This window comes from Crassostrea angulata, chromosome 3, assembly GCF_025612915.1.
Source record: "Crassostrea angulata isolate pt1a10 chromosome 3, ASM2561291v2, whole genome shotgun sequence".
Lineage (NCBI taxonomy): Eukaryota > Metazoa > Mollusca > Bivalvia > Ostreida > Ostreidae > Magallana > Magallana angulata.
In genome coordinates, this window is record NC_069113.1 from 35,204,699 (window position 1) to 35,230,542 (window position 25,844).

General features: G+C 31.5%; 1 protein-coding gene across 1 annotated transcript; it reads right to left on the bottom strand.

Moving 5' to 3' along the window:
• Positions 1–239: 239 nt before the first annotated feature.
• On the bottom strand, positions 240–21,010 carry LOC128176853 (hyaluronan-binding protein 2-like). Its single transcript, XM_052843397.1, has 7 exons — positions 20,765–21,010; positions 19,552–19,651; positions 4,523–4,662; positions 3,867–3,966; positions 2,718–2,921; positions 1,341–1,468; positions 240–338 (listed from the first exon to the last, which is right to left on the bottom strand). Exons 1-7 carry the CDS (start codon positions 21,008–21,010, stop codon positions 240–242), a joined length of 1,017 nt encoding a protein of 338 aa, XP_052699357.1.
• Between the last annotated feature and the right edge of the window lie 4,834 nt (positions 21,011–25,844).

Below are 25,844 nucleotides of genomic sequence, written 5' to 3' on the forward strand. Positions count from 1 at the left end.
AATTGAGTAGTTCGTGTTCCATTATCTTAGAATTAGTACGCACATGACACAAGAGTAGCTACAACTATGATATTGCCATATCAGAGAGAGAGAGAGAGAGAGAGAGAGAGAGAGAGAGAGAGAGAGAGAGAGAGAGAGAGAGAGACTTGAAGTTATTCAGCCAACAAATCAACGTATATATACACCAATTGGTATCATGCATAATAGGACATTTTTTTCTAATTCTATATTGAAATGAATCAACAGGTCGGAATCAGACAGTAATCCCATAGATGTTTCGGGTCTGTTGTATGGCACCACGGCCAATAAACCTCGTCAGCATTTCTACAGTAGTTTTCCTGGAGATAAAACAAAAGCTATGCATGTGTAAATAAATTACATTGTAGAAATTAAACTAGCGATTCGGTCGTGATAAATCTGCGATCAATGTATAATTCTTTTTTTGAAAAAGAAAAGATGATTTTTTGATATAATTCTAAAACTCAGATCTAAGATAAATAAATTTTAAAAATGTTCATTTAGGTGCAACATATGCTATGACATTGTAACTCATAACGTATAGATCCGTAGAGAACCCTATAACTCAATGCGCTACGTTGTTAGAAGTCAATTTTTGGGGGGGGGGGGCTGTTTATAAAATCACACTTGATTTCAATGCTTATTCCGATTAATAATACGTCACAACATGGAGGTGTCCCATACCACCTTAAGGTGAATCTAACATGGGTAACTTGTGACCATCCAGCCTCCTTTTAAATGCCAAAATCAAGTTTAAAAAACAACGGGAAAAAACCGATTGACATAAATTGAATTATTGAACACCTGATATATAAAATCATAGATGATATTCATATTTCAGCCAGACTCCATGAATTTAAACAAGACAGAGACTATTTATTAGGGCCAGATCAACCAGATCACTTGTCAATCGACTCAATCTAGCCATTGGCACTTTCCTTTGAACAATATCAATTAATCTATCATCATGATTGATTTTCAAAATGTAAACATTAAGCAATTTCCAGACAGTGATTACCAACTGAATCGTTTGTAAAACACTTTTCAATTTCTTTGACAAGTTTAATATATGACCACATGAATACCTACGTATAGAGAAATCAACGTAAATCACTGAGCCCAGAATAAAAATCTAAACAATTTTCTAAAGACTTATAACCAGAAGTTACTGAAAAACATGAGCTGATACAGTACAGTCTGAATCATTCATTCATTAACAATACCAGTCATTGGTTCAGAAAAATTCCCAAATTCGAGCATTTAACAGGTATTTCATCCATTTATTAGTAATACAGTGTTTTAAAGCAACATGTAGACCATACCGGATTGTTTGGGTAGTCGTGGCTATGCGGTGTCTGTGAGTCCCAGCGCTGACACGTTTTACCGGAAAATGTCACGTTTTTGCTTCCCAAGTAATTCAATCCTTTGGATTCGGTTGACTCAATGCATACTACAATGAGATATGTGAACAAAAACACATAATTACTTCTCTTTAACTTTTTTGCGTTAAATTTCGACAGAAAACGCTTTATTTATTTAAACCATTTTTAACATTTACAAACTCTAGCGTAACGAAATTCTTGAAAATCTACAATCTGACTTAAAAAGTAGTAAGTGCACATGAACATAATAGCCGTGCACTCGCTACAAGCAAGGAACGTGCATACATCTCACTTTGAAGCAGATTAAAAGTTACTATACGATAAACTTGTAGCAGGATAAATCCTTAGGTTGCCCGATCGCGGGATTACTGCATGTAAGAAAACCTATATTGAAATTTATTCTGCTTGATCCATTGGTTTCAAAGTTTTATTTCGAAATTCGACTGCATGGTTAAGATGTTATCATGTTTCAAATTAAACACAGTATCCCTGATGAAATCAAGCATCGCCATTTCAATAAAATCTATGGTGACATGTACATCTTTGTCGGTTTACGCATTTCAAAACTATGCTGCTATCTTTTCAACGAAACAAACGAACTCAATTTTTATCAACACAATAAGAGAAGAGATAATTTAGAATAAAATCATAAAAATAATCAATATTTGTACCTGGTATTGAAAAGAATCAATAAAAAATATTTTTTACGCTAAAACATTAAATTTTTTGTTATGACGTTACATGATACGTAAGCGCAACGCCATAATTTAAAGAAATGTTTTTGATAAAATAATGACATAGAGCAAAACACGGTTATAACGAATACGCTTATGAATTTCCGCTTATGGTGAAGTTATTTTAATTCTTCGTGACTTTATTAGTGAATAAATGATATAAATTTTGAATAGAACAGTTCCAACGGACACTCATAATTCACAAAACGTGTCCATATTTGTCACGTCGTAAAATTTTTAGCACTCGATAATCAAATTTTTATATACTAGTAGGCTTTTCGAAATATATTATTTTATTATATAAATCAAAATGCGACGTTACCTCTCGAACAACAGGAATATTGTCGAAAACATAAAATTATAATGAAGATCCAAAAAAAAATTCTAATACTAGTTTGTTAATTGTGTTCAATTTCATGAATAGCATAAAAAATCTGTAAATGCACGGTGTCTTACAAGAATGCACAAAAACACGCGCAATGTAACCAAATCTACATGTATCTAGAAAAGAAGAAATATAATTGGTGATAGATCTGTCTAAGTTTACTCCTTGACCCAAGAAAAATATTAAGAATAGATTAACCTTCGCATCTCGGAGTTTCCCACTGTCCGTTTGCAAGGCACGTTACATTCTTTTTGCCCACTGCAACTGTTCCTGGGGGGCAGGTGAAGTTCCTGCTCTCTCCAACGTTACCGTGTGTTTCGTCTGCGGTGTCCATGGAAACAGTTGGATATATGATACCGATACTGTATTCGATGTAAGGTGGAGGTACCTCCCCAACACATCCTGTTGATATTCATATAAAATTGCAAACTTACGACTCATTGTTCCACTTCAACAATGCGTGATTTTAATGTAACAGTGGTCGTTATTTCGGCACACTAATTATCCCGGATTATCACGAGATACTAGAGATCATTATTATTAATGAACAGCAACTATATCAGATGTTAAAATGACTTGGATTAATCTTATTATATTTAGTGAATTAAAACAAATAACAGAAATAATTTAAATAAGCAACAAAATGCAAGGGAAATGTAGTGGATTATAAATATATTTACCTAGGACAGATTCGACGATGCTGACTTTATAATTAGGATCTCTGGGAGAATATGAATAAATAAAAAAGAGACAAACTCCTAAAGACGTCTGTTTTAAGAAAGAAGACAAACAACCGAATGCTCCTGGGAGCGGAGAGGAAACGCCCGGTTCCAATACGATAGCACCGATTGTCAAAAATGATAACCGTGCACTTCGTCCAAGAACCAAGAGAGATAACTCTTAACAAAAAATACAATTCCACTACAAACAATTCAGTTAATGTGTGATATAACAAAAACAGCTTTCGTATTTCAATTTTTGTAATTTCGATTTTTTTAAAATCTGAGAACAACGACTTCTATATGTCGTAAAAACCAGTTTTATCTCGTCATAACGACATTTTTATAATTATGTCGATATTTTTAATCCGACTTAACTTTATACCATACAATACTACTAAAGAAATTCTTTTGATAATTCTACATCAGCTCTATATACTTCAATTTTAGATTTAACAAATTATATCGTATAATATAGTATTTTTGCTTAAAAATAAATAACCAGAAAAAATATACTGTGTAGTTATTTAAAGTATCCATCGCAATATTGTGTATATTATATCATGTATGGATACTATTACAAGAGATACTTAGTAAAAAGCATATAAGGACAGTTTTTTTATCTTACGTGATATGACACAGGTAGCCTCATTTGTTGAACGTGAGACGTGCATTTGTCCTTTGGGGCACGCCGAATTCATGAGTTCTCCTTGGTGTGGGGCTAAATCCTAAAATGAGGAACGACAAATTTTCAGAAGGAGAAATTTGTATTTGCTAGTAAAAGATGCAATAATTTTGACTGAAACAAGTTGAAGTGATTTATCAGATACAGGTGATATGGATTAGAATATATTTATAATCCACAGACTACCCATCACAATAACTAAAAACTGTAAACAATCATATTCTTCTACCTCTGAAGTTGTAAACTGCATCTTGACTATAAACGTTTTGTCAAAATTCGACATCAGATATAAGAATATTGTTTTGGGGTTAAATTTAAATTGTAACGAAATAACAAATAGATGCAGATCTTAAACGTGCAATGCTATAACAAAAGACTGGTCCAATTATAAATATAATAACACGTTTTAAAAAGTATACTATAGTAGTTTTTATTCCCCTAAACATTTCTAGCAACAACAACAAAACACTGACGTCTTTTTCGTCTTATGATAATTTATATACTAGTGTATTTATATCAATTTGTAATAGCTAACTACATTTAAATATCTCTATAGAAATCATTTATGAAGGTACAAGAAAATTTTCTTTAAAACTCACGTTTGGGAAAAATGTTCTGGAGATATAGATGAAATCTTCCGTCTCTTTGGTATTTTCCGTGACTTGGACAGTTTCTGTCTCCTGTTGTGAGTTCAGCTCACACAACAGTCGATTTCTGCTAAAATTGACCGAGAGACAATCTGCATAACCGATACACAACTTCAAACATTGCTTGTATCCTGTTGGACTGACATCTTTAAAATTAAAACCAAAGAGCTTTCTTCCTGATTTCACCGAATTAATCATCGCGTATAGTAAAAACATATCATGTAAACTTATTCCAAACATCTTGATCAGTGAAAGTAAGAAATGCACTTAGATTTTGAGTTTCTTTCCTTATCATCAATACTAAATAAAGGCATGCGCATGCGCATGTTACAAGGGAAAATGATGTGATTTTGATAAGTCATTCATATCCTGATTGCATGATTCTAAAAAGTGGGTTGTGTTTTATTAGTAATATGAATATAGAACATTTGGAAGAAAAACGCGCAATTCAAGACCTCATTGCTACGAAAATGTGCAAATGTTCACCCGATGCATTTTATAGTAGTTTAAAGTAGCATTTTAGTTTACAGAGAAGTTCAAAGGATAGAAGACATTTATGTCGTTACTTTTATTTTTAAAAGTTAAAGAGACCAAAGAATTTAATTTTTGTTTATTCCTGTTTTCAAAGACCTATGCCTGATTCGTGTCTAAATAGATATATCAACTGTTTTTACCACAACAATCATTAGATTCATATGTGAGCTACATACATTTGTACACGGAACAATATGCCTAGTATTTATGCTGTCATAAATGTAATTTTCACAGTTGATGATAGACAATTACGTGAAAAATTGATAATCTCTTTCATTGTTGATATGTCTTGCATTGAAGATTTTTCTGTTTTGTTTCATATTTATATGAAAAATACCCGATTGAACGAGCTCAGAAGCACACAGTCTTCACTCATATTTATCTCTTTATAAAAATAAAAGAGAATCTTGGATAAAATCTAAGTGTTGATTAGAACGACTTACATTGTATGTTTAGAAATACAATGTTTAAAATTTGTTTTTATTCTGAAAAAAGTGCAACAATCTCTTTTTTGGCAGAGGGTGTACACGGTGTAATTAATCTGAGCTTCAATGTTCTCGCGTACTTGTGGTCATTGAAGCGATCATGGTCCATAAAACGTAGCTTACGTCTGAAGGTTTATTATCCTGATGGTCCAGTTATCCGAAGGTTCAAAAGTTCCTCGGTTGATAGTTTGAATCTGTTATTATTAATTAAATAAATTCAAAAGGTTCAGTAGTCAGAAAATCCAAATATTGTAAATTCCTGAAATTTTGAACAACACAAAAATATACTGACTAAAAAGTATCATTATACGTAACTATACAGTACTATATTTAGTTCTGTGCGGGCAAATTTCCGTGGCTTGCTATGTTTTAGGATAATTTAACCCCTGCTAACGAAACGATGATGATTCTGTCCATATTAAGTGAGAACAAATTAACTTCTTGGCCTAGCAATGAACTTTTAGCTGAAAGACCTTTTAAGATTATGTTATGCTGCATGATGTCACGTACAAATTCACTTGAGTAAAGAAGTAATTGAAATATCTCAATCATATGAAATGTATCGTAATTGGTACAATTTCAATATTTTCAATCATATCTTTACTGTCCTTAGCGAAACGTTATTAGTCGTTGGTATTTTGTACGTACAAATTTGACAACTGAATTTGACTTTGTTCTAACTGTAAAGTCTATGCTGTATTAAAATGCAGCAGTAATCACTGCTTTTATATTGCTTTATTATCAAGCTTTCATTTTAAGTAGGAAATGACAAAATCTAAAGAAAACATGTCAAATGGTCAACTTCTGGAAATCTTTTTAATCTAAATCATGCTGTTTCCAATATGCAGGAAAAGATTGCTGTTTTATCTAAAATTCCGAGAATTTTTCATTACAGTCATCTACATCATTTGGGATTTATTTTGATTGATTTACACGGACTGATACATTTGAAATTAATATTTTATACAAAAAATATATCTATTTTTACTAAAAATTTAGAAAACTCTCTGATATCTAAAATTCCGAGAATTTTTCATCACAGTCATCTACATCATTTGGGATTAATTTTGATTGATTTACACGGACTGGTACCTTTGAAATTAATATTTTATACAAAAATCTTATTTTATTTTACTGTGATGGTTTCATGGAAAGACACAAAGGTAAAAGTTTTGAAAAAAAATACTCATTGCAATTCTTTGCATCTTTTTGATTTACATGGAATGGTACGCCGGTGCCGTATGAAATAATTATCTTATAAAGAAAACATAATTTGAAATTGATTTTAATTTGATTGATGAAAACGGAATGGTACATTAAGGTATGAATATTTTAAACGGCTTCTTTCGTTGAAATTGTCTTTCATCAATTATGGTTTATTTTGACTAATTTTCACGAACTGGTAGATTTTCAAACTAATGTTTTACATACATGCTGTTAGGTAATTTATGCGTTCAATCAAACGTAGCTGTGCAAATTAGTCACCCCTAACATTATTTCAGTTATCATTCAGTTGGATGGATTTCATAGGCTCATCTTGTCATCATGGCTTGAATTTTAGTAACATTTATAATTAGCATAATCACATTAACCAAAACGAACCGGAAAAGAATGAACCGAAAAAAAAGGAATGACGATAATTTTGGATAAAAAAATTTCGTTTTGAAATTTTAATATTGCAAATGTATGTGCTTTAAATTCCACGAAGAACGAATACATGTACATTCATTTTGCAATGTTACATTTTGCGTTGTTAAAATAAATATGATAACACAGAATATAATCATTCCTGATGATTGCTAAACACCTGCCAAATTGTATCATGATAACAATGAGTAATTCACAAGTAATCAAGACCTTACCGATACTGGGACCGTACCAGTATATTTTATGATGGATACCAAAATTAGACCCATTTTTAATGTTTGCTTCCTTATATCACCTCTTTCTATCGAGTTATAATATTTTACTAATCATGGAGGATTTTGTACTTTTTCTAGCACTATTGTGGCAACGCACTTTGAAAAAAAATTACGCTTTTTTTAAATGTTTTTCAAAGTGCATTGAATGTTGGACAAAATCAACGCACTTTGATTTTTTTTTTCAAAGTGCGTTAAATTTTCTACCAAGTTAACCCACTTTGAAATTTTTTTTCAGAGTGCGTTATGATAGTACATCAACATTTTTTAGTATTGTGACACTTAACGCACTTTGAAAAAAAATATGATAAATCACAAATTCTGGAATTAAATTCCTAATTTGTTGATAGTTTGGTGTTTTGTTAACACTAACACTTATGAATCTAATTTACCGTCTTTAAAAACGGGGATAGGGTGGGGGTTAACCAAAGATACAGGTCAATTACCATTACAATGTACTTCATTTCATTGATTACAAGAAGAAGGTCCCCTACCCCTCTTATATCCTTCCAAAACATATATGATATTCAGCAACTTAGAGTAAATGTATAAAATCGGGGAAAATACGCTTTGTTGTAAATTAAGTACAGAGATATTGAGAAAAAAAAACGAGCTGGTCAATCAATAATTTCTCCAATGGTATGTTAAAAAATCTATAATTGTTTCAACATAGTCCCTCATTTCAAATTCTCATCAAATTAATCACTTCATTTTAAAAATGATTACATGTACATTGACAAACATTAAATTATTATAAACTTAAAAATAAGCATTAGGGTGTGAGTTTTTTCCCCGCACTGTTCCTTTAAAAGATCATATTGTTTTTGATAACCATAACTAACGTATCCTTTTTTTCACATCATGATTGTTTATAAGCACATGCAATTGAAGACAGTTGAGATATGTTATGCATTATCTCCATTATCAATAAATGAATTAAATAATTTTCGTTTCTGGCACACAGCACAATGTACTAGTAAGTTTGCTGCATACAAAAAAAGGAAAGTGCAGCTGCTAAGCGATGCAGTTTATGTCATATTTAGGTAATTCAAATCTCCCGAGTTGTTTTTTATGTAAATTACTTCGTAAGCGTATTAGAAAAGGAAAAGGAAAATTTTTTTTTATCGAGAAACTGTTTATCAAGTTAGCTGAGAAGGCAGTGGTTCTTTCTAAAGTATATCCCATTAAGCGACACAAGGTTAAAACAAGTATTAATTGTATCTAAAGTTATGTATTATTTTGACTCAAACCTGAAGAATTTTTGTTAAAGTGTGTAAATATCGACGATATCAACGCACTTTGAAAAAACAATCAAAGTGCGGTGACTTGGTCCCAAAATTAAAGCACTTTAAACATTTTTTCAAAGTGCGTAAACAGATACTCGGTGACCATTTATAAGCTTTATAAGTGAAACTGACATTTTATCATACATTGTATATGTATCTTTAGTTAATAAATATTATATAATTTATTAACATACTCTATACAGTACTGTATGAGTCAGCTATTGTTACAGCATTGATAAAGTTACTTAAGCTCTGCACTATATGTTCTATTAAAACACATTAGTACTTTACTAACTTACATAAAACAATTATTCTGCATTGAATAATTACACAAAGAGCTCAGGGAATCTGAATGTCTGAGAATAGGTAATGTACTACGTTTACTAGTAATTTTAAATATGGCTGTCAAATCGGATGATTAAATAATACAACTATTATGGACATCATTGTACAATAAATTTTGAAATAGCTTGACTAAAAATGGAGAAAAACTCAACTTAGAGCTGGTTAATAACCATACAATTTCAGATTTGACAACTTTTACGTCTTTTAATCAATTCTGTAAGAATATCAAAACGTGCTAAAAAAAGTCATAAGGACCGTTTTTTCATGCACACCTCACAGCCCACTCGATATTTAGGTTCATGAACCCTGGGGAGCATTCATTTTTGTCCGCAAGAGGGCAATTCTTAAAAACGTGAATTGATTATAGTTCGTTTCTTAGTCTTATTAATAAAGATAAATAGATTGAGAAATGTTTTGGAATTATTTTAATTATACATAATATATATAACAATGAGTAAAAGGCATGAAAATGCATAAAAGAAGCACATAATCAAAAGTAGGCTGCCACATGTATCTGGTGAATATAAAATCCACATTGTTTGTAGGTACATGTAAAAATCTACACAACTGCATTCCAGTAAAGGGGCACGGTCACGATTTTGGTCAAATTCTATTTTTATGTTTTTATCATTTACAACGCTTTAGAAATGCATTTCTAATGATCAAATAGAATTTGAGAGTCATTCGTAGAATTATAAGCAAGATACAGAGCTCACAATTCTTTATCATGTAAACAAGGCTCGTGTCCTGATTTTTGTTTACATAGGTTCAATATACCAGTAAAAAATCTTTTCCCGGCTTAGTTGTCATTTTTTTTTAATTTATCTTAAGCATATATAAACAGTTCCTAACGTTAAACACATTCGATTTAGATTTTAAACTGAAATTTTTACTTCAACGTTCAAAATGTAAACAAACGCTTTGTTTCCATAGCGAAGAATTTCAAGCTCTGTAACTCCATTATAACTCAACAAATGACACCCAAAATTAGGTTGCCTATTAAAAATGACTTTCTGAAACATTGTAAATATTTAAATCTGGAAATATAATTTTTGACCAAAATCGTGACCATGCCCCTTTAATACAGTGTATTATGTAAATTGAAAAAAAATACACAGGTTGTAAGAGAACTTTTTTTAAAATGAAAAAGAAAATAATGACATTGTATTATTAAATCATTAAAAAAATATTAAAAGTCAAAGACATGCGGTTCAACATCAAATAACTATAGTTAAGAGTTGTTAATCATACTTGCACAATCGTGAAAATATATTAATCAGATAAATTATGTTTTGCAATTGTAAATAGTAGTTTTCAGTGATAATTATAGTTTTACACTTCTGGTGCATAGATGGTCGCATGAACTATGGTTCACAGATGTGAAATATAGATTATAGATGGCGTCAAATAGGGTTTCACTGATGATAAACTAGGTTTGTCGACTTTAATTTATAATTTACGATCCGTTAGCTGTAATTTTCATCTTCAATACCATATTATTTAACGGCTGTAAACTATAGTTTACGAATGTTAATCAAAAGTTTATCTGTCTGCAAATAACGTTAACGATCTATTATACCGATAAATATAGATTCACAGCTGTAAACTATAATTTGCATTCGTTAACTATAGTTAAGAGTTGTTAATCATAGTTTCATCCTCGTGAAACAATATTTATCAGAAAAAACTATGTTTTGCAATCGCAAAGGCTATTTTCAGTGTTTTTAGTGTTTTACACCTCCGACACATAGATGATAGCGTTAACTATGGTTCACAGATGTAAAATATAGATTATCATCGTTAGCTACAGTTTTTTTGTCCGTCCGTAACTATAGTTTACAATAGTTTAACCTAGTTTATCGACTGTGAAACTATTATTCACTCATTTTTGTGAATTTGGCGTGTCATAGATTACTTTACATTGTGCTGAATTATCACCATTCAATGATCATGTTAACCAGAACTGTTTATCATCATTATTCCATATTGGAAGTAGCTGTTTTGTAACATATAAACAGTTTTACAGAGCCCCAAAACTTCTAGAATTTACTGAATTTGAGCAAGCAGAGCAACATTTTCAAGTGTGATTTTTGCATGAATTGTTCTACGATTCACTTCAAAATTGAATATTGTTGCTGCACCTGTTTAGGACAAAATTATATTTGAAAAGCTTCAGGTAGGTTAATGAAGCTATGTAAGTAAACCAAAATACATGCATAGCTAAATCTAATGATTGTGCTGGACCTGAAAAGAAAAAAAACCCACCGAAAGTCTTTCCACGGCGTGCTTAACGCCGGTATTTTCTACATGAGCAGACATTACCCTAAATCTAAAAAAATTGCACGTATTTGTCACGTTTCTTCCTTTAAAAGAACACAAAATTGTTATGAACCTGAGAAAGTTTTCTCGTCGTCAACAAAAGTCAACAAGTGCTTTTCAATCAAAAAGAATTTTCAAAGGGCAGTAACTCTGTCACTTCTCGCAAGACGTGCTATTTATGCTATTTGTGAAAGAGCTTTGATATTCTTCATGTTAGGTACAATGACACATTTTACTACTGTAGCTATTTTCTAAGGCACTCTTTCATTTTTATTTCCCGTTTGTTCACTCCAGTAAGGGGGTGTTTACTAAACTCTTACTTTGCTAAAGCTTGTATATATGTCTGACTCCACTTGTTGAGGGAGTCTTATACACAATCTTTATTCACCAATCAAGTCACATATGTGGGCCAAAAATGTAAAAAAAAATAATAATAATAATATTCATGCCATAAACTGATCAAAACAGTTGTCAAAAGATACAAAAGCAATAAATGTATCTTGTTTTTTTTTCAATAAAATTTATATGCATATGATCCGGGTATACTCTCTGTGTCCACTCTGGGTTTATTTTGGGTTTACTCTGGATTTACTCTGGGTCCACTCTAGTAAACTTGGAGTAAACCCAGAGTAAACCCAGAAAGTAAACCCTGGGTTTAGTTTGGTTTTACTTTCTGTTAGGTTAGGTCTGATCGGTACTGTAAATGCATATTGCAATTGCGCATACAGGTACAGATAATTTAGAACTGCGCCGCTGCAGATTTAAAATAAAATCTTTAAAAAAATATTTAAAATATAAAAGGACATAACATTAGTGTCAATTTTACAACCATTCGTTGCACAATGTTGAACCTTGCAAATTTAAGTTGTACTGTTGTAGCTTTGTCTCAAAACAGGGAACCCTATTCTTAAAATGGCCGATACCAACCGCTCGGTCTGATACCAGGACCAAGATCAAAACAACTGCGTGATATTCTATGTGTATCAGTCGGCAAGAGATACACTGTATACGTGTACAATGAAGCTGCTATAGAGATGTATGTCACATTCCCCACAGAGTGTTGTGACTTGACATATAATCTTTTCTATGAAAATTTAACGTCAATGTGCCTCCATACACACATGAATTCTAAGTATAGACTGGATTTTTGTAATAATTTGAAGTTGTTCTTTTTTTAAAATATGAACAAGTTAAAGACGTGTTAATATTTATTACAAGATTGAAACTACCCACATATGATTTTTTATTTACATAAAGAAAAAGTTTAGTACATCACTGCATGCATATAAATAAAAAAAAACTAAGAGCTTATCAATTGCTGTATACATATGCACCTTTTCTGGGTCGCTGACACGGTGAGGGGGGTTACAGTTTAAAAAAATCTTTTAATCAATGTCATTCTAACATCACATGTATTGTAAGTTTTATTCCTATGTAATTGGCCTTTCATCCTTCCCTTGAACTTTTTAAAATTATAAACCTACGTTAGATTAACTTGCTTGTACATAGTAACAGTACGTGGATCCAGCTAGAAAAGAAAATTACGTCGGAGTGATATCGATACTTTGGTTTGCCGGAGGATCCGAGGCCTATCATTGGTTATTTTATGTGTATTTAATTATACCCTGTCCCGAGTTTTTGCTTCCATCACTTTTCGCTTGATATTTCGATAATAACAAATACCTTTGTACTCAAACTACGTTCATCCACTAATATGAAAACTGTCCAGATCATCTGTTTTGAAACACCTCCTTTACCGCTTCAGGTTTCAATACACATACCAAAATAGAAAGTCTACGGGGATTTTGCATTACATCAGCCATTAATAAGCCCCGATGATAACGTTGAAAATTGCGCGAGGTGTCCCGAGTACTTCCGAATGGAGAAAAGATGTAAACATTTACCATTATAGATCTCCGTAAGAAATTTGTTTTCGTTCCTGTAAACATTAATGATTGAAAAGGGATAATTTTTCAATGAAGATATCTTGGATATTTTCCATTTCATCGATTTCAACTGTACTTCTTTCACAGGTATGTGTATTTTTATTAAAAATAATTAAAAAGTAATGGAAGCAAAAATTTGGGACATACTGGAGTTTTAATTTTCCAGGGTGGGTCCCCGGCCTTCTCCACCACCCCCCCCCCTCCCCCGAATTGTGCTTGATCGAATTATGCCAACAATGTACAAATATATGTACATCACCCGAGAGTTAGACAGGATACATATTCCTATGTTGGAATTTGGGTCGTAGGTACGGTTCGAATATACATGACATAAAAATGCATTCATATCCACTACTTATAATGCCTCCTGTGAGATTGTCTCTCTATTGTCACTATTCATCTATTTTCGCATAGTATACAAAGGATTTATATAGCGTAAACATACTATGCCGAAATACAACACGCCAAATGTTTTCAACGAAAACCTTACAAGCGCCGACTGCAGGTTCCGAACTCACGATTCCAAAATCATAATGTCTATTATACTAACGCGCTACTATACCGTTACGCCTCATCAATATAAAACGTAGATACATACAATTGATATCAAGCAATTAAATTGATTATTTTTTCCAAAATTTCCTAATTATGACGGGATTTTTAGAGATAAAATTTCTCGTAATTTTTTTAACAAATTGATTAACCATTTTGCAAAGAAATTGTACATGAGAATCACGAAAACGCTTTTTTAAATGACTCATGATAAAGAATGTACAAGAAAATAAATTCAATGGTTTTCTTGGTTAGGTCAATTGTGTCTCATTTCAAAGAAATAACAAACGTTCGTTGAATTTTTTTGTTAGTGTACAGCAACTTGTTAATAAAATAATCAATCAAATCAATTAATTAATATTAAAAAGCAAACGTTTGTTTTTCCGATGATTATTTTTAGGGACTACACAACACTTTAATGTTACAGCTACTTATTGCGAGGCACATCAGTACACATTCGTATAAAACAGTCAGCGTGTTGTGTCCGGCTCGTGCACCATGTATCAAACCCTGACTACTATTTAAGCATAGTACATGCACAACACTATTATATAAAGAGTATGTCATGTTGTAAATTTTGAATTTACCGGGTGGCAGTAAATTCAAAATTTACAACATGACAACAACATTTTTGTATTTTCTGCCACCCGGTAAATTCAAAATTTACAACCGGACAAGTATATTCTAGCTCTGTTATCTAACGCACTAATGTACATAGGAATAACTTAGTTACTTTTACTTACTTTTTAGACCAATTCATTAATTTGTTTAAAGAAAAAGTAGTTGCAAACAATAAAATACTTTGTTTGATGATTCATGCGATCGTCATGCGTCAAACGATAAGAAAAAAATGTTGCATTGGGTTTTGATGGTACCCATGACCTAACATGTGACTTTGGCTACGAATTTACGGACTTGTATTATTTTTATGAAACGTTTTACTGGTGGATACAAAATAAATAGAATTAATGTATAGTGGGTCGTACATGTATCTCTACACATTGTTGATTGAAATCGGTTTGTTTTCCATTGAACCTTAGAGTATGACGAAAATATGGAACATAATCCCAACCCATAAGAGAAAAGGCGTTCAAGCTCCAAAAAATGACACTATTTGGATTTTTTCATATGCATACGTCAGTTTAAATCGACAAATTCCAACATTTAACACATTTAAGGGTTACAAATCGATGTTATTTAAAATATACATCGTTTTGAATGTTTCTTTACAAAATATTAATTAGTTTTGTTGATATTTTAATTTTTCAGTATCTTATGCCTCCTTGTATAAGCATTTACACGCCTTATCCACCCTCTTGTTTTATTCAAGAGTGCCTTATAAAGGTACACACACCAAAGATTAATTATTAAACCAACTAAAATCAACATTCATATGTTTATTTCATATACTTTATCTGGGTGCTTTGTAGCACATCATGATTATAATAATTGACAGGCAGTTCACAAAAAAATATTTTACTTGCTTAAAATTAGAAATGAATCATTGAAAAAGATTATAATCTACATTTCAATGTACATATACAATTATTGAGAAGTTCGTGTTCCGTTATCTTAGAAATAGTACGAACCTGACGAAGTCATTGTTCTACCATCTGTACAAGAGCAACAGCAACAACTATGATATGCTATATATATATGAGAGAGAGAGAGAGAGAGAGAGAGAGAGAGAGAGAGAGAGAGAGAGAGAGAGAGAGAGAGAGAGAGAGAGATTTGAAGTTATTTAGCGAACAAATGGACGTAAGACACCAATTGGTATCATGTATAATAGGACATTTTTTCTAATTTTATTTATAAATGAATTCACAGTACGGAATAAGACAGTATTGCCATCGTTGGTTCGGGTCTGTTGTATAGCACCACGGCAAAATATTCCCGCTAGGATTTCTACAGTAGTTTTCCTGGACATAAAAAAAATAAAGACATGCATGTGTAAATAAATTAAATTGTGGAAATCAAACTAGCAATTCGTTCGTGATAAACCTGCAGTCAATGTATTATTTTTTTTTTTAAAGATGACGTTTTGATATAATCTCAAACTTCGCATTTCGTTTTTCAGTTGATCAACGAATTTCAAAAATGTTCATTTAAGTGCAGCACCCAATATACATTGTATTGATAGGATCATTGACCACAAATTACCGTGTAAACTAAAAATTGTGATTTTCAATATACTCACATAATTGATTCCCATAAATATTACTGAAACCATACAAAATCTTATATAATTTTCGAGGTAAATCTAACAAGGGTTGTTAACTTGTTGGCCATCCAGCCTACCTAGAGCCAAACTCAAGATTGTAATAAACAATGGTAATAAACCGATTGACTTGAATTATTGAACAACTGATATATTTGTAGATGTAGATGATATCCATAGTTTCTACACACTCCATGAATTTAAATTGAACAGGGACTTTTTATTAGTGCCAGATCAACCAGATCACTTGTCAATCGACTCAATCAAGCCATTGGTACTTTCCTTTGAACAATATTTAATACTCTATTATCATGATTGATTTTCAAAATGTAAACATTAAGCCTGCAATTACCATACAGTGCTTACCAATTGAAACACTTTTTGTTTTCTTTTACAAGTTCAATATCAAACCTCATGATCATGAACACCTACGTATAGAGAAATCAACGTAAATCAGTGAGCCTAGAATAAAAATATAAACACTTTTCCAAATACTTTTAACCAGAAGTTACTGATATACAATGAAAGCCCATGAGCTGATACACTACAGTCTGAAACTACGGATCGGCGTATGATTAAAAGATCTCAGTAGAATATGCTATCTTATAGAACAATATAAAGATAAACATATTTCAATTAGAATTTGTTTAAAAGAAGGGATATCTAATTATGAAAACTTTCTGGTAGAAATGTATTAACGGACCTTGATGCAAGGATCGAATCATTTATTCATTAACAATACCAGTAATTGGTTCATAAAAAAACAAATTAGAGCATTTAACAGGTATTTCATCCATGTATAAGTAATGCAGTGTTTTAGAGCAGCATGTAGACCATACCGGATTGTTTGGGTAGGAGTGGCTATGCGGTGTCTGTGAGTCCCAGCGCTGACACGTTTTACCAGAAATTGTCACGTTTTTGCTTCCCAAGTAATTCAATCCATTGGGATCGGTCGACTCAATGCATACTACAATGAGATATGTGTACAAAAACACATAATTACTTCTCTTTAACTTTTTTTGCGTTAATACTTCGACAGAAAACGCTTTATTTATTAAAACCATTTTTAACATTTACAAACTCTAGCGTAACGAAATTCTTGAAAATCACAACCTGACTTATAAAGTAGTAAGTGCACATAAAAGCCGTGCACTCGCTACAAGCAAGGAACGTGCATTTTATTTCTCACTTTGAAGCAGATTAAAAGTTACTATACGATAAACTTGTAGCAGGATAAATTCTTAGGTTGCTCGATCGCGGGATTACTGCATGTGAGAATACCTATATTATATAAATAGTGCCTGTTTGGGAGGGTAACTGTTGAAATTGACACCCCGAGGAAACCATTGTCAACAGACGCGAAGCGAAGGTTGACAATGGTTTTCGAGGGTTGTCAATTTCAACTGTTATCCTCCCAAACAGGCACTATTTATTTTATTATACTGAATGTCTTAATTTCAGAGAATATTTTTACTGCTTTTATATAGAAATGACGTGAATTCGTACGCACGAACCGTATGCGCATAATTTACGCGCATGTAACAATTCGTTGTGTTACCCGTTGCTAAGTGTGTTGCTAACGCAGAGGGTAATAGAACGGATTATCAACTGCGTCTAAACCAATCAGATTTCAGTATTTAACATATATATAATAGTATAATAATAGAATTTGTCTGCTTGATCCATTGGTTTCAAAGTTTTATTTCAAAATTCGACTGCATGGTTAAGATGTTATCATGTTTCAAATTAACCACAGTATCCCTGATGAAATCAAGCATCGCCATTTCAATAAAATCTATGGTAACATGCAAGTCTTTGTCGGTTTACGCATTTCAAAACTATGCTGCTATCTTTTCAAAGAAACAAACGAATTTAATTTTTCTCAACACAATAAGAGAAGAGATGATTTGGAATAAATTCATGAAAATAATCAATATTTGTACCTGCTATGAAAAAAAATCAATAAAAAATATTTTTTACGCTAAAACATAAAATTTTTGTTTTTTAACGATTATGCTTATTTTGAATTTACGCTTATGGTAAAGTGATTTTCATTCCTCGTGACTTTATAACTGAATACATGTTATAAATTTTATATAGAACAGTTCCAACGGACACTCATAATTCACAAAACGTGCCCATATTTGTCACGTCGTTAAATTTTTTGCACTCGATAATCAAATTTTTAAATACTAGTATATTTTATTTTATGTCATCAATCTAAATGGCGGCGTTACCTCTGGAACAACGGGAAAATCGTCGAAAACATAAAATTATAATGAAGATCCCAAAAAATTCTAATGCTAGTTTATTCATTGTGTTCAGTTTTATTAATAGGATAAAAGAAATATGTAAATACACGGTATTTTACAAGAATGCACAAAGACACACGCAATGTAACCAAATCTACCTGTATCTAGAAAAGAAGATATGTAATTGGTGATTAATCTGTCTAAGTTTACACCCAAGACAAAATCAAAAAATAGATAAACCTTCGCATCTCGGAGTTTCCCACTGTCCGTTCGCAAGGCACGTTACATTCTTTTTGCCCACTGCAACTGTTCCTTGGGGACAGGTGAAGTCCCTGCTTTCTCCAACGTTACCGTGTGTTTCGTCTGCGGTGTCCATGGAAACAGTTGGATATATGATATCGGCACTGTATTCGATGTAAGGTGGAGGTACCTTCCCAACACATCCTGTTGATATTCATATAAACTTGCAAGTTTATTATTCGTTGTTCCACTACATTGCGACATTTTTTTTAGCAGTTAACACCAACAATGCGTGATTTTTAATTCAGTTAATGTGTGATTTTATATTAATAGTGCCTGTTTAGGAGGTTTACAGTCGAAATTGACAGCCCGAGGAAACCATTGTCAACCGACGCGCAGCGGAGGTTGACAATGGTCTTCGAGGGGTGTCAATTTCAACTGTTATCCTCCCAAACAGGCACTATTTATTTCATTATACTGAATGTTTTAAATTTAGAGATTTTTTACTGATTTGTTATAGAAATGACGTGAATTTAACGGCGTACCGTACGCGCTTAATTTACGCGCATGTAACAATTCGTTGTGTTACCCGTTGCTAAGTGTGTTGCTAACGCTGAGGGTAATAGAACAGATTAAAGAAATCCTTTGGAGAATAAAAATACAGCTCTAGATAGTACAAATTTTGGATTGAATAAGAATGAGGTATAACATCATGTGTTTTTGTTTGAAAATAGATAGTCTGTAACAAATAAGACACCGTGTGGTAATTTAAAAGAATCCATTGCGATATTATGTACCTGATAGCAAAAAATTACATGCATGGATACTACATGTATTACAATAGATACTCAGTAAAAACCATACGAGAACAGTTATTCATCTCACGTGATATGACGCAAGTACCCTCTTGAGCTGAACGTGAGACACGCATTTGACCTTTGGGGCACGCCAAATTCTTCAGTTCTCCTTGGGGTTGGGCGATATCCTATAATGAGACACAAAAAATTTTGAAAAGGAGAAATTTGCATTTGCTAGTATAAGATATGATGACATTTTCTTGGACAACTATTAAACAACATAGAGTGAAATATCAGTTACAGCTAATATGAGCTAGAGTATAATCCACATACTGCCCATCGAAATAACTAAAACTTTAAACAACAAGAGGTTCCCATTTAAAATAGATATTAACTACGAGTTCGTTTTTTTAAACTAAAAAAAAGTAATTTAAAAATGCGTGTACTTTCTGTCACACAGAGGTGGAAACTTATAATACAAATACTTGGGGAATTATTACATTATTAATTATCATTATTAATGATAATAATAATTGTGTTCAGGTATACTTAGAAATTTTTATATCATTTCATTGAGAATAACACGAGTTTTAAATTACGTTTACCAAAGATACTTTTATCTTGTGTACTATTAAAAAAACCCCAACCATTTCCTAAATATTCTTTTACTTTCGTTTAAGAAAAACTTTATTTTCAAAAACAAAAACGTGATATAGCAACAGTTCTGCCTATAACTTTCACATGACTTAAACATTTGGCAGAGAGATTTTTCGTACATTTTTTAAATTAAAATAATGGAGTAAGAGCTATTGCAAAACAAAAGGAAATTATTTTTTGACACATTAATTCAGTTTCAATCTCAAAGCCTCTTATTAGCTTTTCCTATGCATAAAGAATAACAGAAGTTAATAAACCATATTTCATTACCTCTGAAGATGTTAATTGCAATTAGACATTTTGTTCAAATTTGACTTCAGATATTGTAATATTTTCTGATAAAATTGTAAAATGTGACGAATTAACAGATAAAGCCAGATCTCTACGACCAAGGCTATTACTATAGACTGGGCTAATCACAATTATAATAACACATTAATAATATACTAAAGAAAATTTTATTTGCTTCAACATTTCTGGCAACAACAACAAAAACATGCAATTTTCCTCATAAAATTCAAGATATAATAATATATTAATAAATATTTGTATAAATTGCTAATAGCTAACTACATTTAGACTATTTCAGATTTTTCTTTATTAATCATTTAAACAGGTAGGAGAAATCTTTCTTTAAAGCTCACGTTTAGGAAAGATGCTCTGGAGATAAAGATGAAATCTTCCGTCTCTTCGGTATTTTCCGTGACTTTGACAGTTTCCGTCTCCTGTTGTGAGTTCAGCTCACACAACAGTCGATTTCTGCTGAAATTGACCGAGAGACAATCTCCATGACCGATACACAACTTCAAACATTGCTTGTATCCTGTTGGACTCACATCTTTGAAATTAAAACCAATAAGCTTTCTTCCTGATTCCACTGAATTAATCATCGCATATAGTAAATACATAATTTGAAAACTAATTCCATACATCTTAATCAATGAAAGTAAGAATGCACTCACATTTAGTTTCTTTCTTTATTATATACTTTATAAAGTCGTGCGCATGCGCATGTTAGAGATTTTAGATGTGATTTTGATTAGTTGTTCTTATCCTGATTGCACAGTTCTTAAAAGTGGGCGTGTTTGAATAGTAATCTGAATTTTTAAAAAAAAAAATCTTTTTAAGCCCTCATTGGTTATAAAAGATTTCAATGTCCACCTAATGCATTTTATCGTTTACAAAAACATTCAATTTACAAAAGCTATTTCATTTTTTTAAAGTTATAAAGTTCAAAAGAATTTATTTTCTTATTTTTCATTTTTTTTTTAATCTTTTCCCCATATCTATAGTTTTGACCACATCAATCTCTATGGTTTTAGAACAGAACAGAACATTCATTCATAATTTAAAGTCCAGAACAGACAAGTATGAAACAATTGCAATTGCAAGATATGCCAATGAATAGTATGACAATTATTAAAGTGTAAAAATTATGTGATTTCCATACATGGATCATTATGCCCTCGATTTACGCAAGAGCTATCATAGAATGCAGTTTTCCCAGTTTGATGATACACTAAATGATAATATCTTTTATTGTTGATATATCTAACATTGAAAATTTTCTTTATCTGACATATACATATTTTCCAAAATTGTTATGATTGTAGGCACAGATTTTTTTTTTCGTTACTGTGATTAACTGAAAACAAATCGCTTTTGAAAAATTCATCATTATTGTTGTTTCTACTGATGACGAAAGTAAACATCTTTATTTCAAGTCTGTGTCATGTATAATTTCTTTTAATTAGTTTGTTGCATAATTCCTCTTATTTATAATTTATCTGCTTTCACGATTTAAAGACTTTAAGACAGCGACTATATCATTATCGTGAATTTTCTTCTATTTCAAACGCTAGCATAACCAATAAATCATCATACCCTCAATGATCTTAAGTTTGCAGCTATCACAAGATAACAAAACACATCTGCACATCTATTGATTTCAAAAATATAATTTAAAACAATGGATTATTAAAACCAAGAACAAAATCTGTGACTAACATTAGGACCTCTAATTCTCCATCAATCAATGAGATTTATGAGAAATAAATACTCCCTTCAAACATTACTTGGCGAGCATGCCAGAGCATGTAGCGGAGATCTATATGTAAAGTATAGCATAGAAAAAAATTAGGGTGATAAATAACAAAAGAACTAAGAAACCCACGTTTAAATGTGATGGGGCCCTGATGTTTCAAAGACATTGCAACGCAGGTTAACTATTTCTACATGTACATAAACATAAACTTACATCTAAAAATTACAAAATTGTTGTTCTTTCTTTTTTAAGGCAAAAATCTTCTATTTTATTTATAAACGTTTTATGCAAGGATATTGTCTTTTTTACTCGTTCTTGCTAATGTAGGACCAATTTAGGGGAATCAGGAGGTTGCAGTTTAGAGTTATTTGTCAAGCAAGTTTTTTTTTGCCTTTTTAATAAACACCTCCTCATCATATTTCTTTGCGGCCACTTTCTTATGATCTTGATTTTGGCAGTTGTTTACATGTTTGCAGACCTGACAATATCTTACATATCTAAGACTGACATTTCCTATGCATTAGATAATTTCCATAGCATATACTTTTCTTAGAATAGATGTAAAGTGAAAGTGAGGCAGTAAATATGAAAGTTACATGTGAATAGCAAGAATACCTTTGTCTCACTGTGGTATTTTATCTGTATATATATTGTTTTATGACAAAACAAAAGGTATTTAAATAATTTACTAATCTACATGACTGTTCAAGTAGAGAGGTTATCAATTGTCAAATTTAATTGTTTGGCCTATTTCCATGGATTGACATATTTTACCTAGTATACCTAATTGTGAATTAATAATTTGGCCTCAAATATAGCATTTTGCAAACATCAGACATTTTCAATATTATACAATATTAAGTTTAAATATATTCAAAGAAACGCAAATTACACAATCACCATGCGCTAAGAGTTTTTATTAACTTACACGTCATCATTAAAATATTCAGGTTTTGATAGGGATATATAGGAAAGTAGTTAGTATACGAAAAATTTTTGGATATTTGACTATTTGAACCATTCTAAACCAAAGACATCCGATTAAAATTATGTTCTACAGGTTTTGTAGTACACGTTTACATTGAATTAGTTTTGGTAGAACGTGGTCTTCGTACTGAAAATTGGACAAATATTTCAATTACTGTCTTTTCTAATACAATCATTTTTATAGCCATATATATTGAAAATGCATCGTCTGAATATGTTAGATGCGTGGCCTAGTGGTAACGCGGAGGTCGTTTTGATTTTGTGGTCGCTGGATCGAATCCAATAAGAAGTAATTTTTTTCTCACTTAAATTGAAACATGAACAGAATAGAGAGATTGAGTAATACGTATCTAATCTTCTGGGTTTTTTTTTTTTAAATTATCTTGCTTAATTCAGTCTGAGTATGAGTACACCAAATAAAAACAGTTCTCTGCATTAACACTGTACATGCACTCTATCCATTGCACTTTGCTTGAACTTATCACGGTTCAGAATATCAACTACTGTTATACACTGAGTTTCCCGAATTTATGACAAATCAGTTGTTACAGACACCATTATAAAATCAGTACAGTGTATCCAGGTTTCAAAAATCATATTGCGACAGCTAGGTACCATAAGCTATTTTTAGTAACAGGTACTTTACGTTCAAACACAGGTTAAGGCGAAATAATGGGAAAAGGCGCTATACCTTTTTGCCTATAAACTACAAAAAAAAATACCTGAATCAGAGTAACTGCTTACACCTTTGGTATTTCAAAACGTGTGATATAATGTCCGATATAATTGAATTTCAGCTGAAAAGTAATTATTCTAAAATTATATATATACATGTACATCTATAGATACGAAAGCCGAATAAGGCCACATAAAAAAATATTTTTATCTCGTAATTACGAGAAAAGATCTCGTTATTACGAGTTAATTATATCGTTATTACGAGAAAAGATCTCGTTATTACGAGTTAATTATCTCGTTATTACGAGAAAAGATCTCGTAATTACGAGAAAAGCTCTCGTTATTACGAGTTAATTTTCTAGTTATTACGAGAAAAGATCTCGTTATTACGAGAAAAGATCTATATAAAATTGTGCGTTTCTGAAAAGAATTCGACTGGACCACGTCTATCTTTTTCATTCCAGAAACGTTGATTCAATTTTGATCAATATTTAAAAATAACAACGATCATTATTCATTAATTTCTACATATCAAAATGATTGGATTTGACATTTTATTTGATATGAATAAAAGGAAAGAACTTCATGTAATTTTTCTATTCAATTTATATATATTATAATCCCACTCCGAAGTAAATACCAGGTAGTCCTATAGTCGTAAAAACACAATTTTAATAGTTACAGATAACTTTAATGACTATATTGTTTCAGTCATGGATATGGATATACAGGATTTACTCGAATTTGTGTTTTATATGTTCATACACAACTTACATGTATATTGAAAATAATTGATTTAGTATATAAACATTTTGGAGTCTGAAAACAAATTACACATATCCTTCTTAATTATTGACATATAGTTCAATGAATTTATTAATCAATTTCCTTTGCTAATTCTTCTGAAATTTCTTTAAAACTGCTTGGTCCGATTTTATATCAAAATATGCGTTTTAAACGATGATCATGCTAAGTAAGTGTATATTAATTGACATTGCAGTAGTTCATACACTTTATATAAAAAGAATGTAATAATGAAACGCGCCATTTCAAAAATAGATCTTTTCTCGTAATTACGAGATAATTAACTCGTAATAACGAGATAATTAACTCGTAATAACGAGATCTTTTTTCGTAATAACGAGATCTTTTCTCGTTATTACGAGATCTTTTCTCGTAATTACGAGATCTTTTCTCGTAATTACGAGATAATTAACTTATAATAACGAGATCTATTCTCGTAATTACGAGATCTTTCTCGTAATAACGAGATAATTAACTCGTAATAACGAGATAATTAACTCGTAATAACGAGATAATTAACTCGTAATAACGATATCTTTTCTCGTAATTACGAGAGAAAAATATTTTTTTAAGTGGCCCTATTCGTCTTTCGTATATAGAGGAGCGGGTAGAGTTGAAAAAATCAAAACTGAAATGGGTGACATATATATGTAAGAGGCCTTAAGTCGTTTTGTTGCATAGACTGGAAGAAAATCCCAATAAACTTGTTTGTTTTATTTCAAACCAGTGAATGGGCATTTAGTGCATGCGTTGTATATGTTTGTTCTTTAGGTCAAAGATTACTGTGTTTTTATCACTCTTCCAAATAAGAATTTCAGATAAAGGAATGTTTTGGAAAAAAAAATAACAATTGGAGAGGTGGAAGAATTCAAAGAATTTCCGGGAAAGGCAGGTCCTCTTCTCTTCATTCTTTTGATCCACCAGTGCGATGCTCGGAGGCCACATCCATCACTCATATGAGTTTCTCTCTCTGTAATTTTTATATAGCACCGAACTCGGGAAATTGCAAATAAGTAACAAGTCATATAAACACTACGTATCAATGACAATATTTGCAATTTATAATACCCCCTTTTAGTTTTATTAAAAAGTGTTTAATTAATACTGATGAATATTTATCATCAACAGCAAAACGATATCTAAAGGTGACACTTTTTAAAAAATATACTTACAAATGCATCAACTTAATTGATTACAGTTCAATTAAATTA

Excerpts from the sequence above, each read along its gene's own strand:
- LOC128176853 (XM_052843397.1), bottom strand. The coding sequence starts at position 21,010 with ATGATTAATTCAGTGGAATCAGGAAGAAAGCTTATTGGTTTTAATTTC. Across the intron at positions 1,469-2,717 it reads GGAAACTCCGAGATGCGAAG|TATGCATTGAGTCAACCGAA; the intron begins GTTAATCTATTC and ends ATCTCATTGTAG. Across the intron at positions 339-1,340 it reads ACGACTACCCAAACAATCCG|GAAAACTACTGTAGAAATGC; the intron begins GTATGGTCTACA and ends TTTTATCTCCAG.